At 40.4% G+C, this 14,907-nt stretch overlaps 1 protein-coding gene across 6 annotated transcripts; it reads right to left on the bottom strand.

The window, feature by feature from the left end:
- Positions 1–420: 420 nt before the first annotated feature.
- alx3 (ALX homeobox 3) lies at positions 421–13,215 on the bottom strand. 6 transcript variants are annotated; one of them, XM_071476041.1, is made up of 9 exons: positions 12,233–13,215; positions 11,547–11,611; positions 10,392–10,736; positions 9,657–9,727; positions 8,335–8,468; positions 6,021–6,339; positions 1,637–1,911; positions 1,375–1,500; positions 421–1,171 (listed from the first exon to the last, which is right to left on the bottom strand). In XM_071476041.1, the coding sequence occupies exons 3-9, from the start codon at positions 10,418–10,420 to the stop codon at positions 815–817; spliced, it is 1,311 nt and encodes a 436-aa protein (XP_071332142.1). In that variant the 5' UTR covers positions 10,421–10,736; positions 11,547–11,611; positions 12,233–13,215; the 3' UTR covers positions 421–814. The 6 variants fall into 6 exon arrangements, with proteins under 6 accessions (XP_071332142.1, XP_071332141.1, XP_071332143.1 ...); XM_071476040.1 differs by lacking the exon at positions 11,547–11,611 and having other exon boundaries at positions 12,202–13,215; XM_071476042.1 differs by lacking the exon at positions 11,547–11,611 and having other exon boundaries at positions 9,657–9,789.
- Between the last annotated feature and the right edge of the window lie 1,692 nt (positions 13,216–14,907).

The following is a 14,907-nucleotide window of genomic DNA, read 5'->3' as shown; positions in this document are numbered from 1 at the left end:
CCGTCTGTGGGAGGCTCTCCACTTTATCATCAATAGTCAAATGTGGTCGCTCAGTTAGCTTTTCATTAATGAACCTGCCACTTGTCCGTGATACATGAGGTGCAACCTGAAGGCCTCCTGAAGTGAAGCCAAGTAGGCTGCACATGTACGGTCTCTCTGTGCATGTCCCGAATACAAAGAAGCTCACTTCCTGCACAGCAGAAATCTCTATGTTTATGGCAACCACAGCCTGTGAAACATTTTTGCCTCACGACCGCATTCCCAGTTAAAAACGTGACACAGACTTTTGGTTAGCTCACTTAGTTATCGTTTTCTAAAAGAGTCATGTCAAGGCTAAAATAATTCCGGCTGAGATTGTTTTTGTTACATTTTCATAATGTCTTTTCCCAAAACTACTTTCCTACTGAATAAGACAGATGATTTTGATGGAGGCCTTTATTACTGCTCACACTATAAAGCACAACAGACATAAAACAATGATTAATATGATAATTACATTTTTTACATGCTTAAATAATTTTTTCCTCTTTGGTCTCAGCATTGTGATATTAAAACTAAAACTGGAAACAAGAAAGTTCCTAGTAATATGTTGGGTTTCATGCAGGGGGCTCAAGTTGCCCTGAATGTTCATGAAATTCCTCTTCATAGATCTTCTGAATCATGAAAAGTCTCCAAGTCTGCTTACATAAATGTTAAGAGGAAATATTTGAGTCATATGCTGAGGTGGGTGTGTACATCTGGGACTGTGCATGGGTCAGGAATGTAATATGCTTTGGCTCAGTCAGTGCATAATGGAGAGCTGGCACTGTTGTGGTCATGTAGGCCAGGAGAGGATGCTGCCTGGCTCTTTGGCTTTCATCCGCAGCGCCACCAAGCCCGTTGGCTTGTATTCAGACTCGGGCCCCTCGATGGAAGGGGACCCGAGGCCTCCAGGGAAGCTGTGGAGCGAGTAGAGGCCATTGATGCCCGGATGGTGAGACGGGTGGTGGTGGTGGTGATGGTGAGGGTGGCTGGGGGATGTGGGCATGCCCATGAAGCCCTGCAGGTTGCTGTGGGGGTGAGGGTATGGACTCATGCAGGATGAGGGGATGGAATCAGCTCCTAGGACACAACCAGCACCTGAACCACCGCCTCCTCCTGAGGCTGCCCCGGGCCACAGGTTTCCCTGCATCTGGAGAGATTTAGGATAAGATACATTTGGACTATGATGAAATCGACAGTATTTCATACTTTGCAATGAACACCAAATCAAGACACAGCAAAGGTCAGATTGAGCTTGTTCAGATTTGTACTGGTTCTTGTCCTCGCAGCAGGATCAATAAGGTACTTCTACCACTACAACATGTATGTCATGTGAAATCTGTGGTGGCCCACCTGGTATGTATCATGGCGAGGGAGAAGAGAGATATCATATGTAGCAGCAAAGTGGTTGCGCACCTCGTGGATCTTCCCATACCGTTCCCGTTTCCTCCACTTCGCTCTACGATTCTGGAACCAAACCTTTAAAAATACAAAAATGTAGCATATAGTAACAGGACATTTTCAGATTACCATAGGTCTTGTTGAGGCCACACACTCTCTTCTGTTTGTAATTATAAACAGGTCTAAAATGTGAATTAGTTGCCCTAATACACACCTGAACCCGAGCCTCAGTGAGCTCGGTCCTCAGTGCCAGCTGTTCCCGGGCATACACGTCAGGGTAGTGTGTCTTCTGAAACACTTTCTCCAGCTCCTCCAGCTGAAAGGTGCTGAAAGTGGTGCGGTTGCGTCGCTTCTTGTTCTTGCCTGACAAGTCGATGGAGTCAGCGATGGAGTCCCCCTGCAAACCGCTGACTGACTCTTTCAGCTTGCCACAACAGTCTGTGCCAATCCCAGGATAGCCCATGGTTTTTGGAGCTCCTTTCTCTCTGACTGAGGCATGCAGGGCACACAGAAAGGTAATGTGTATACATGCACATATATATATATATATATATATATATATATATATATATATATATACATCAAAATAAACGAAAATTCATATGCAAATACACATATGAATACAAATAATTGCAGCATTTTTTCCTCATCATTAAATGATACCACTTTTGGTCATTTTTAGGGTGCTGATTCAAATTAAGATTTTGAATTCATAAACTTCTGATTTAAATTTTAACATCATTGCAGTCTGATCCTCCAACAGTTCATGCCATCTGTCTTATTTTCTTTGTCTGGATCTTATAGTTGCCCATCTTAGCCAGGGCACTCTTTAAACAATTATATAGTAGTGAAAAAAATGTTGACGCTTTATTGGTTAAATAAAATTAGAATAAATTTTTTTTAACCTTTGTTGATTTCTTTCACAGGGTTTCAGACAGACTGGGCAGGACCCTGAGACACACCACAAACAGATCTGCAGCCTTTTACAGGGTAACACAGATAACACTCGTGCCTCAAGCCAAATCCGAGCATCCAGAAGCTATCCCCACAAACATGAGGCTGAGAAACATGTAACGTTAAATGAGCTAAATGAGCTAAACGAGTTAAATGTCTTTGCATGTCAGGCACTGATGCAAACAAATAAATGATCAACAACTCCCCTTTTCACTGCCGGAAAAAATTATTTAATGTCTTTTTTTAAACCAGAGCACTTTCACTTATATATGGATCTGGCACACAGTGGTCAAGACCAATAAACTGTAACTTTACAGCTTGTTAGTAATATCAAATTAAACAGGATATCACTTCAAACATTTTGTTCTCGAGGTATCACTGAAAACCATTAATCTCTTGCTTGTTTTTTATGCCTCTCACTTTAATTCCCAAACAAAAGCTGCCAAAAGAGGCTGAGCTGTGAGACGCCTGAGAAAATCAACACACACAACACTAATTCAGTCAGGCAGTGTTTTAATTAGATTAGCCCAGACAAACCATATTTAGGCAGTGAACTCTCAGTGAGTTGGCTTGAGTTAAACCCGCAAGGCAATAGGTAAAAAACAAGATTTGATTTCATTTGGAAATACAGAAAAGAAAGGTTTAGGGTCACATTCCTAACAGACATGTCAATTTATTCTATGGGAAACTTATTGCAATGTCCAAGTCAAAGCATTCACATTAAGAATACGATAACTAGGATACAGCACTGAAATATTTGACAAATTTATATATGATAATACACTTGATTGTTTGAATGAATAATATACATTCTGGCCTTTACATTCAGCGGTTAGGGGAATCTGAAAGTCTTGTTTTCCTTCCTGTTAACAGACCGTGGAAAGAGCTGTTCCCTCCTGCAGTGTTTGGATGTTGTTGTCCATGTTCATTAGGTTTAACCTTGAGCTCCAAAACAAAATCACTCTCCATCTATCCGCAGGCACTCACTCACCGGGGGCAGCTGAGACACTACTCTGCTATTCTCTCGATTCAATATGGGGCCCAACAGAGAGCACTTTTCATTGCAACATTAGGTTCCTCGTGTCCATTAGATCCAACCTCACACCACAGTTAAAATATTCTCCGTCAAGATAGCAAACTGGAGCCGCGGGCCACAGTATAGCTTTTACCCTGTCAAGCACCCATATCTGCTCTGCCTCCACTCCAGTGTAACTGGAGATCTATGTAAAAAGCAAGAAAAGGCAAATAGAGCAAAAATTCAAAATGTATACGCAGGAACATCGTGCTGTGCGTACGGGGATCAGTTCTTATACACAAAAATAGTCATGGTAGAAATTAAAGCTGCTTCTTTTCCAGGCCCCCTGCTCTGCTCTACACTTTCAATTTGTGCAAAACACCACTTCGATCTTAACAACATGTGTCATCCTGCTTCATTAAAGGACGTAGAACATTCACTGGTTTTAAATACATCTGCTGTATTTATTATAACAGATGAATGATAAAAACGCAGACAATTAATAATGATGCAGTCTCAGCCGCTTATTGGGGTTTAGCGAGGTTTTAACCTTTTTTTACTGCTGAGAGGGGAAAAACAGTTTGAATACTGAGGGATTTTTAGAGAGGGATATTTTATTCTATTTTGCTTTTATGTAAAAATGAGATGCATTTGTGTGTATGGCATATTTTGATATTAGAAAATATGAATAAGGTTAGGAAATGATTGTACCTGTGGATAAATTTAGTATGGGATATTTGGTGGTGGATATGCCATACATTTAGAGACAAAAAACAAATCTACTATTGAGAACATCATACATATAAACCAAAATTTAGCGATGTAGTGAATATAGTATAAAACGCAATGTATCTAATAAATACAAGAAAGACATGAAAGCGTTAAAACTCTTCAGAGTGTAAAAGAACAAAAGAAGCATTATCCTTTAGATACTGGTTGCCTTTATCTGTAAAAAATAGTGAGAAATCTTTTAGGGTATTTAAAAAAAAAAAATTTAGTTTGCATCATAAAAATCAAGCAAATCCTTGTAAAGCAGTTTTATAATGATTAATTCACCCATTAATTAAAATGCATTAACTCTGTATTACAATTTCAAGAATGGATTGTATGGATTGAAAAGCAATATTGCAAACTAAAATAAAACCTCAATGTGTGAAAATGGTCGAGTGTTTTTTTCATGTGTTGGCCTGTCCCACCATCACTTAACTGTCCTCCCACAGTAGACAAAACAGGAAGATGTGTCTGCTTTTGAAGGTGTGCGAGCCCGAACTCAAAAACACACTTATGAAGAGTACTGTGGATAGATACACACACATGCACATACTCTGTTCCGTGCATGTATGCAAAGCCCGGCTCATTTGCAGCAATATGAAAAAGTAACACCTAACAATTGTCAGTGCACAAGCTTGTGTGTTTGTGTGCTCCTGAGAGAGAGGACGGGGGAAGCCATAGATGCCTTCTCTTATTCAAACATTATTCAAAAAGAAAAGTAATAAAAGTCCACTTTGAAACTAGACAGCTGATATCGTTATCATAACTAACTGTGAAAAAAATCTACTGGCTGTCTTTGGCAGGAACATGAATCAAGCTGTTGTATATTATTCTGGACACAGATATCACAAAGACCTTATCGGGGCTCATATCCTCTTTTGCTTTGCAGAATCATCAACACCAATAAATAGAGTGAAAGACCACATCATTTCTTCAGGCTTTGGTTCAACAAATACAGTTGTTACTTTTCTTCCCAAGATGGACATTTGAAGGTTATTCCGTCTGACAGTCTTTGAGTCAATGCCTTCTTGCAAACTTCAAAGTCAAATCCTGTTGCTTTACACAACAAAACCTCCCATATGATGTGAAAGAAGCAATTGAAAGAGACAGTCTAAAGGCTGAAATATGCAGAAATATTCAGCTGTGTGTCGGCCTAAAAAGATGATCGTGGAAGAGCAGCCTAATGACACACCCAACTTGCTGCCAAGCTGACCTTTAACCTCTCTCACTTTACATCAAGGACTGTCAAGTGAAAGAAAACTTGTTGACATTTTTATCACAACCATGCTTTCCTTTGCATTGCCAGTAAAAACACTAATAATTAGTTGAAATGGCACATTTACAGAGGCTGAAAACAGAAAAAAAAAGATAATGAGTTGAAATATGAGCCACTGGATTTGTGTAGCCTAATCTAATCACTTACGAAATGTATTTTATTTTATTTTTGTTTGTTTTGTTTTGTTTTTATTTAATTAAAGTTTTTTCTCAGTTTTTATTCCTCCATTCATCCAATTATTTTTACAGCCGCTCATTCTGAGCAGGACGGTCATTATTTTATTTTTGAAATGTCATAATTGGAGGAAATGTGCGAATGCGAGGGTTGTCTTTAACACTAAAGAAATTTAGGCAAACAACTTATTTTCAACGCCTCTTAAATACAAGCTAGATTTTATTCAATTCCAGTGTCAAGCGGTCGTGCGTTGTTGTAAAGACTGCTGTAAGTGTGTAGCCTAGTTCAGACTTATAAAAACAAGCAAAGCTCATCATTATTGGCAGCAGAGATCTTGTTGTTGCTCCTACTTTTATTTTATTTATTTATCCATTTGCAACTCTCGAATTTGCACGATCTCTAACTTACCTTCCGCGCTGTTTTCATAAAACGCCGGCTTGCCACTTATCGCCGTCCCCTTCTGATCCTGGTTTATACTGTCCAAGAACTTGCTGTGTTTGGATGGTGAGGCGGGCGGGTTCGCCGGGGCAGCGCCGTGCGTAAAGTCCGCCGCAGCATCACCAAACCTCCCCATGGCGGCGGCGTATACATCCCCGCGCAGGCTGAGGCGGTGAGGCAGAGGAGGAGGAGGAAGGTGCGAGGGTTTCTGCAGCTCGTCGCAGGGGAGAAAGGAGCCGGAGCCGCCGTGCTCCAGTCCCGGGGAGTTTTCCGGCGTCCTCCTGCTGGTCTGCGAAGAGAAAGGCAAACAACTCTCAGTCTCCATCTTACGGGTCCAGCGGGCAGGACAGAACAACAGCGACTGGGCGCTGATAGTGTGGGCGCCTGAGTGAGAGGTTTTTTTTTTTTTTTTTCTTCTTCTGCGTTCATGTCAAGTGGGTGGGATTTAATAGATCAGAAACAAAGACCCGTGAAACCGGGGCTGGAGTGTGTGCGTGCGTGCGTGCGTGCGGGAAAAACAGGCAGAGAGACACTGAGAGAGACTGAGAGAGAGATAGAGAGAGAGAGAGAGAGAGAGAGAGAGAGTGTGTGTGTGTGTGTGTGTGTGTGTGTGTGTGTGTGGGTGGGTTGTCTGTTACAGCATCGACCAATCTGATATAATCCGCCAAAAATTCAATCACGTGTGGTTTGTGTCCGTCCAATTAACCATTTAATTCCTATTTCATATATTATTACGGGCCTAATCACCAAATCAAGCAGGACAGGAGAAGCAGACGGCAGTTTACACACGGAAAAATCACCGAATAAATACACAACTTTCTTCCTGAAGGCCACGATGACACAGTCTGCCATTTGTTTATTTTCGAAAACTTGTTTTCACGTAGTTTTTTTTTCTTTACATTTCATTTTACTGTTCCATTAATTGTCAGTAACGACTGGGCCTGAACGCTGTCTTTTTAAAATCTTTTGTCATACTGAGACTTACCTCCTTTTCATTTAGCCTACTAAACACTTCTCACCTATTTATTTTTTTGGTCAGATTTCGATGCATTATTCTGCGGATAATTCTGTTTTCAGAGAGCCTTGTTGACCTTTGCCGCTATAAAAGGGAAAAGGGGAAGACATCAATTGCCTGCATGCCACATCAAAAATGACCAGTTGACTGTTGTGCAACACAAATTCCTGACCATTATAAATGACTCATGTAAAAATAAGAAAGAAAGAAAGAAAGGAGAGTCATTTAATTTAAAAAAAACAAAAAAAAAAAACGCGTGGAAATCAGACCAGAAGACTGCCGAGGTCAAGCACAACTTGATAATCAGACAACAGCTACATTAAATATGCTAATCATGTAAACAAAATATTAATCAATAATAGTTATTTTAATAGTAATTAGTTTAACTGTCCACGCACTGTAATATCATTTCCGGTCGCTTGTGTTTTTGACAAACTAAAGACCATCATTCTCGTTGAAAATGCGACGGCATTCATCGAGACATTTCTGAGCGTATGCGGCAGTTTGGCCCACAGCTGATCCAGCCTGCAGAGATCTGCAGCTCGAAGGAGACATTTGGGATTTTTGAGGCTGTTATCTGGATGATACGCAATTTATTCGAAATTAAGAACATTTAGCATCCGCTGTTAATTTAAACCAAATAGCGCAACTATTCGGTCATGTAATCTTGAGAAGACTGCCACATGCCAGAAAACCGACGTGAGGCCGAGATACTGGTTATGACTAAAACGGAGATCAAAGAGATTAAATGGATAATAGTCGTGTTGTTACTGTACATTATCGATGTGTCTGCCCGACTATTACAGCAGTTGCTGTTCACCTCGCCATTTCCTTTTCTTTCAGCTACAAACTATGGCGCTGATTTCCTGTGGTTGTACTAAATAATACTGAATGTCTTTCAGAATTGGCGGAAAGAGCAAAACAATAGTTATGAAAGTCATAACATTCCCCTGCAGGCAGTAAAATACTGTTTTAATTGTTGCAATATTACTCTTAGATTTTTGTGGTTTTTTTTTTTTTTTAACTTTAAATAAAGTAACATATGTTTTGATAAAAGTCTTTGAATATAAAAACAATACCAGTATCTTAAATAAAAGCAGAACGAGCATTCTTTGTCTCCGGCCCAAGATGTGTTATTCATTTTTACCATGCAGCTCAAAACTGACTGAATGTCTTCAGAAAGAGTTAGACTCAGCAGTAAGATAAAAGGCTGATACTGACATGTTATCTGCGATCTAGACAAACCTCGACTAAACACAGTGCACTTACCAGGTTTGGGGACATCTCACCATCTCTCTGGATACCTGAGGCCGCAGGCTGCTCAGCTGATGGACAAGTGTGTAAACATGAGGTCCATTTGGGCTGAGAGGCCTCATAAGCCCCATTTGATTCCATTTCGAGCTCTGAAATATCAAAGTGTCCACACTGCATGTTACAGATCCAAGTGTAGGAAAAAAGGCTGTGTAACAAGAAAAATGGAGTTAACATGGCATGTGAATGATGGCTCCAAGTGAGCTCAAATTCCAGCCTGAAGCCTTGTTTTTATGACATTTAATAAAAATATTAACAATTAGTAAACCAACATGACACAATTTTTAATTCCGTCTTCATCCTCCAACGTGCAAATAACACCCTCTAACTACATTCCAGTCTTTACCCAGAGACTCAAAAGTGTAGCCATGAACAAAATGAAAATTTTAGTCTTCATCTGGACACAAATTGTAAAGACAAGGCCGCGTGCATGGAAAGGAAGCGCTCCTCTAAGTTTAAAATGATTAGTGACCTCAGATATGAGGCCTAATGACATTTATGTGTAACATGACTTAGATTAACATGTTTGGGTCAGTAGAGCGTGGAGGCTAAAAAAGGCTGCACTGTCATGTTAATCACAACCACAGTGCCACCTTTTACCCCCCCCCCCTCCCCCTCCACACTCTGAGTGCATTCATCCCCATAAACTTCAGCCTAGGTGTAGTTGCCAGCATTTATCAAACTGTCTGGCTGGCCACCATTAAAAACCTCATAATTCTGTGAGAGGGGAGTATACATTTTAAGACGTACACACAAGGGGATGTGGATATGTTCCCCAAATCTTGTGTCAAGCATGTCCTCTGTGGCCCGAGGCAGCAGAGCACTCTTGAATTCATGAACCCAGCTGAGTAAATGCATTCCAGAAATGTGGGCAAGAGGAAGAACGTCTGCGCTATGATCTTGGAGCCGCCGCAGGTAACAGTGTTTATATGAATATTGCATCAAGAGAGCATAAAATGTAGAGGATTATGGGTATGTTATTTGCTGAGGAATCAGAGTCTCCTATGAGTCTATGTAGACATCTGTATGCTGTGGCTTACTTAATTACCCTTGAGGTGGGGAGACCGTTCATTCATGTACCGAAAGTTCCAACTTCCAGGATAAAATAGACATTGATATATCTGTCACATCAAGCATAACAAAGCCCCTTTCCTTTATAAAATGAGCACATTGTGTGAAATTATGACTAAATCCTACCTCAGCAAGAGGAGGAAAGAGAGGAAAGACGCGGTGGTTAAAAGCAGAAATAGCAGAAAATAGCATCAACTTGCTGTCCATACCGTGACCAGCTCCACTTGCTGCTCCCTGCGGTCCTAAACCCTTGTCCTCCAAGTCTGTCCTGGGCATGACCCTGCACAGGAAATGAGTTCAGCCTGTTGGGAGTCCCAGGTCTCCCCCCACCACCTCCCGGCTCTGGGCACAGACAGCATGGATAAAGGTGACCCTGCACTCTCACGGCGCACCCTGCGGCCCTTGGGCTAAAGAGCCACTTCCACCCCTCCCTCCACTACATCCTCTCTGCCTGACTGTCAATCTGCAGGGCTTTGTCACACCCTGTTACACCTTACGTCCTGTCTCCTACACACACAACTTAATGTCACATGCACAAGCTTGTATGTGTGCATGCAGGCAACATTACAACTGTAATCAAATGGTTTAAGTGGTGGGAGGCCAATTGCTTACATACAATCAGACTTTTAAAAGGTTATTTGGTAATTTAGTGATAGACTAACAGTGTATAACTCTATCATGTCAATAGAGAGTAAACAAAGATCTGACCTTTTCCAGTGACTATCTGTGTGATCCCCAAACAGCTTGTAGATGAACAAGTTATTAAGACTGACTTCAGATGAACATCAACATAGACCGCCAGCTAGAATGAAGTACAACTCTGTACTTCATACACGCTGGCTGTCTTTGACTATCACTGCCTGAGGCCTTTCCTCTCACGTACAGGGTGGCGATTCAACCTGAGGTTTGCATTAGAATAGGAGAAGGATGGCTAATTTAATTACCCGCCATGAATGCACAGAGATGATCCCATATGCAGAGCCAGGGCTCCTCTCAGAGGCCTCCCTCACATCCTCCAGTCTGTGTCCAGAAGTTGCAGAGCCAGCTGAGGATGTGATTGGCAGCTGCCGACCCAGGGGTCAACCGGCAGGAGAGGTGCATTCTGGGAAGCGAAAGCTGGTCTGCTGTAGTGAAAGGGGGTTGAGGTTTCGAAGGGAAGTGGGAAGTGGTGTTGCTGTCCTCTGTCTGACCTCGCATGAGGCGTCATGGAGCACACTGGAGCCCAGTGAGTGTTAGCAGCCAGCCAGGATCCACAGCCACAACACACATGAGATGAGCTGGTTACTTATCTATCAGAAAAGAGAGGACAAAGATTTATAACGACAATGTAAAAAAAATTTTAAAAAAGCGATGGTTGATGGTATTGTTTTGGTTAGATTTGACTGTATGAAAATATTATTTTCCACACAGCTGCGCAAGAGCATAAAACATGAAAAGTAAAAGTTTTTTCCATTATTTTCACTGCTGGAAAGATCGTGACATATTGAGCCACTCAATTAACCTCCCAGTGATCTTCAAACCAAAAGACCTTCATGTTTGACAGTGTAGATAGACTAACAATGACAAGTCCCACAGCCCTTGTTGATCAAAATTTGGAAATCCTCTTGCTCGCTTACTGTAGTTTCAGAAATTGGGAGCACTTAGTTCAAATCCAAGAGAGAGCTACCGTGACCACTTTCTGGTAAGGCACCACTGACAAAGGGTTCATAAGACATAATTTATGGCTCTATTACTGGTTAATAAATCATTTATTATGTAGTATAGATCAGTTATGAGCCATTAATAAGAACAATTGATTTTTTTAGGTTAAGGAAAATCCTCCTCACATATGACAATTCTGTCTTTTAGCTTTTTAATTCATCAGGGAGATCCCTCCAATACACTGTTAACAGCGTAATAACATTTATAACTACAGACTTGATGGATTATTATAGAACCAATTATCAATGATTTTATAAACATTTATAGCTGACTAACTTTTGCTGGTGGCTTATTACAAATTAAGAAACTTATTACCGTTTACTGATGGCTTACTAACGTTTATAACGGCATACAAAATGACTTAGAAAGTGAGAAACATGGCACTGTGGATGACTCACAGTTATAAATGCAGACTTGATGGCTTGGAGTGGTCTCTCTGATGATTTAAAGGATTTTCCACAACCTGGCAACCCAAGAGTTGTCGTTATCTATGGCTTATGGCTGCAATGTTGAGAATGTGTAAACAATTAACTAACAATTAATAAAGCCATTAATTACAGCTTAGAAAGCCATAATAAATTTTGCCTGATCAGAAAGTGGTAGGCTGAAAGCCTCACAAGGCCCATGACAGAAATGTAGCCCTATGAAAAGTGAAACTTTGCCCATTTAGTTTTCTAACTTAAATACAGTTTAGCCACAACACGAAACAGTAGTGTAAATCTACATGTAAAAAAAATAAAGATTTTTTATATTAAATGCTCTACAAAATTACGCTGACGAGGGTTGTCATAGCAACACAGTAGAAGGGCCCCCACACAGGTGCTAGCTTAAATTCTGACATTTCATCAGCTTAATATGAGCATTAGCCCACTTCACATTAGCGGCTAGCTGGATTCAGCTAGTGGCTGAATGAGGCACAGTAGCTCGGAGACAGAAACGCCGTGTGTGTGTGCGGGTACACCGGGTTATGAAAGCTCAGTCTGTCGTGATAAATGCCTCTCTGCTCTGACTGGCGCTTAATGAAGGACAGACCGGTGCAGCCTCGCTCCTTACTCTCAAACTCCAGGAATCCGTAAACACGCACCTCAACGAAACCATCTGGATGTATCAGCTAGTCCCAGATACAGCAGACACACGCCAGGGCTAAAAATAAATAATCCCTAAATGTGTTTCAGAGCGGACCGGGAGGAACCGTTGGCGAAGTGGCCCTGCTGGGCGGCGACGGAAGCGTGAGGAGTGGACTACAAAATAACCGTTAAAACAAATTTAGCATTTCGTTAACTATCGGCATGTGTAGCTACATATCAAATTTATTTTTTATTGTTAGAATTAATAGCCATATGCCTGTCAAAATCCTTTATCTCAATTGGTCAATTTTGGATGCCCTTAGATATGAAGTCAAACGTGAGCTAACTGGTTATTTTCCTCTTAGATGATGAAGGTTAAAATAAGCTAACATTAGATTAGAAATGGTCAATAAAGGCTATTTCCTTGAAGTGAAAGAATAAATGTCTTTGGGGTCATATAGCTTTGGCTATTTGATTTCCTTGACCACTTCTGGCCGAGGTTCTTCTGGTAATAAATTAGCCTATTTCTGAGTGATATGGGCTGCCTATTGACGGAAAGCAGACTAACATAAGGAGTTAAATGCAGGATGAACTGTGAGATCACTTTAACAGCTTGAATCATATCGATACTGCTTTTTGTTATTTTTTATAACAGCCTACAAGATTGCCCGTGACCCGGGGGTCTCGGCTTGAGTTATGAACAGCACGGATAGAAGATCATGGGGTTTTCATTATCCTCCTCAGGTCCTCCTCCTGTCCTGCAGCCACCGCGGTTTCCGGTGAGTGGGTGAAAAATGTCCAGAAGACATTTAGCACCTGTGTTCTTCCTGGAAGGGGATGATCACCTCTGGAAAGATATGATGTCAAGCTGTCAATGAGGTATAATGACCACATTCAAAAATAAGTTTAGGTAAATATCGACCAAGCGATAGAATGTAAAAATAAATCAATCGTGAAAGGCTATAGCCTAATGATTTGAATTCTAAATTAGTGACAGCATTTATTTATTTATCTATGATATTAATATAGGCCTATCCAAATAGAACAGATGTATATAATTTATAGAGGCCTATGATTTCAGTTAAAACGATCAGAAATCGGCTCAATAAATGTAAACCTCTAAATTCGGTTTGTAATTAGGCAGGAAACGGATATTTAACCTGTGCTTAAAAACCAAACCATTTGTCTTTGTTTGGCGAATAATATTTCAACAAACCTAATTGATCAATTTCTTTTCGGTTTTCCTTTGTTTTTCTATCACAGCGAATAAAAGCAGAATATTGGTTGGAAACTTTTTTTTTTTTTTTTTTCCAGCCGTGTAGGCTACCCCCTACGTCTCCCTTACAGACTCTATTCTCCGCAGATCACTTCAGATCGTTTTTCACTGCCGATTTGAGGAAACGAGTTTCTTTTCTGATTGTTTTGATTGCCAACTAGAAATCTCCAAATCACAGGTTTCCACAGATAATAAATTAAAGCAAGCAAACGAACGACGGATAAACTTTAATCATTTTCATAGCCATTTTTTTTTTTTTTTTTTTTTTTTAGATGATTCATGATCTGGACTTTGATTTTAACAGCGAAAAAATAAGATTAGAATTGGCTAATTCATTTAAGAGGAAGACTTGTGTATAGATATTTATCCTAAAACGTTAAGACCTTGCCTGCAGTTGAATACAAATAGATTGAATCAGGAATCTACAGATAAGTAAAAATAAGTAAACTCATTGAAATCGTTTTCAACCTAACTTCACAAAAATATAAGAGCCTACTCTCTGTTTAAGAACATATAGGAGGGTCAATCCTACAGACAAGACACTTTTTCTGAACAAATGTTAAGCAAAATATAGAAAACTAAACCCCATCGCCTGTAAAACGCCAGGTATGATCCTTCGACGGGGGAAACATAGGCTACTTTTCTGAAAGCACGGCTGATTTTTTATTGATATATCAGTAATCAGTTGTCTTATACTTCGTACAAGTCGCAGTCTTCACATGCGCGTGTGAGTGGCTGAGTGATTTCTCTGGCATTGTGACAAACAAACCGACAGACACACAGGTCTGTGATGAGGCTCCAGACAGGACCTGCGGCTTTGGCAGCGGCCTCCATCTCCAGCGCATCACATGAGAAAACTCCTTTTTGGAAGAAAAATATATATATTCTATATTCTGGATAAAAACTTAGATGTTTTTTTTTTTTTTTTTTTTCGCGGTGCCTGACAATGAATCTGTCTTTTTTTTTTTTTTGCTTGTTCAGCTGAGGGAGGGGATGACAGTTGCAAAAATTATCACCAAATTAGCGTGCTCATATATCTCTGTTGCTATCAGCGGCGTCAGGAGGATTTGTAAGGACTGTGATATTTAATGGGTTTTACAAATGATTCAAGGTGTGAAATCTCTTGTAGGATGCAGACTCTCCTCTGTAGTGGATTTTAGAGGCCTACATGCCCGGTGAAGCGTGAAATGACTCCAAATAACACAGATAGATAGATAGATAGATAGATAGATAGATAGATAGATAGATAGATAGATAGATAGTGATTTTCATAGATAATTCATTCATTTGAACAATTCAGGGACCCAGTGTGAGCATGTTTTCTATTTTTTTTTTTTTTAGATCCCTATGGGGTTACAATACAAGCGCAAATACACAAAAAATAAGTCTAAAAATGTTTGCCTTGTTGACATGCAA

The sequence above is a fragment of the Trachinotus anak genome, unplaced genomic scaffold, assembly GCF_046630095.1.
Source record: "Trachinotus anak isolate AG129_WGS33_773 ecotype Australia unplaced genomic scaffold, CSIRO_AGI_Tana_v1 ptg000004l, whole genome shotgun sequence".
Classification (NCBI taxonomy): Eukaryota; Metazoa; Chordata; class Actinopteri; order Carangiformes; family Carangidae; genus Trachinotus; species Trachinotus anak.
The sequence above is the reverse complement of the archived record's forward strand: the minus strand, read 5'-3'. Positions and strand labels throughout refer to the sequence as shown.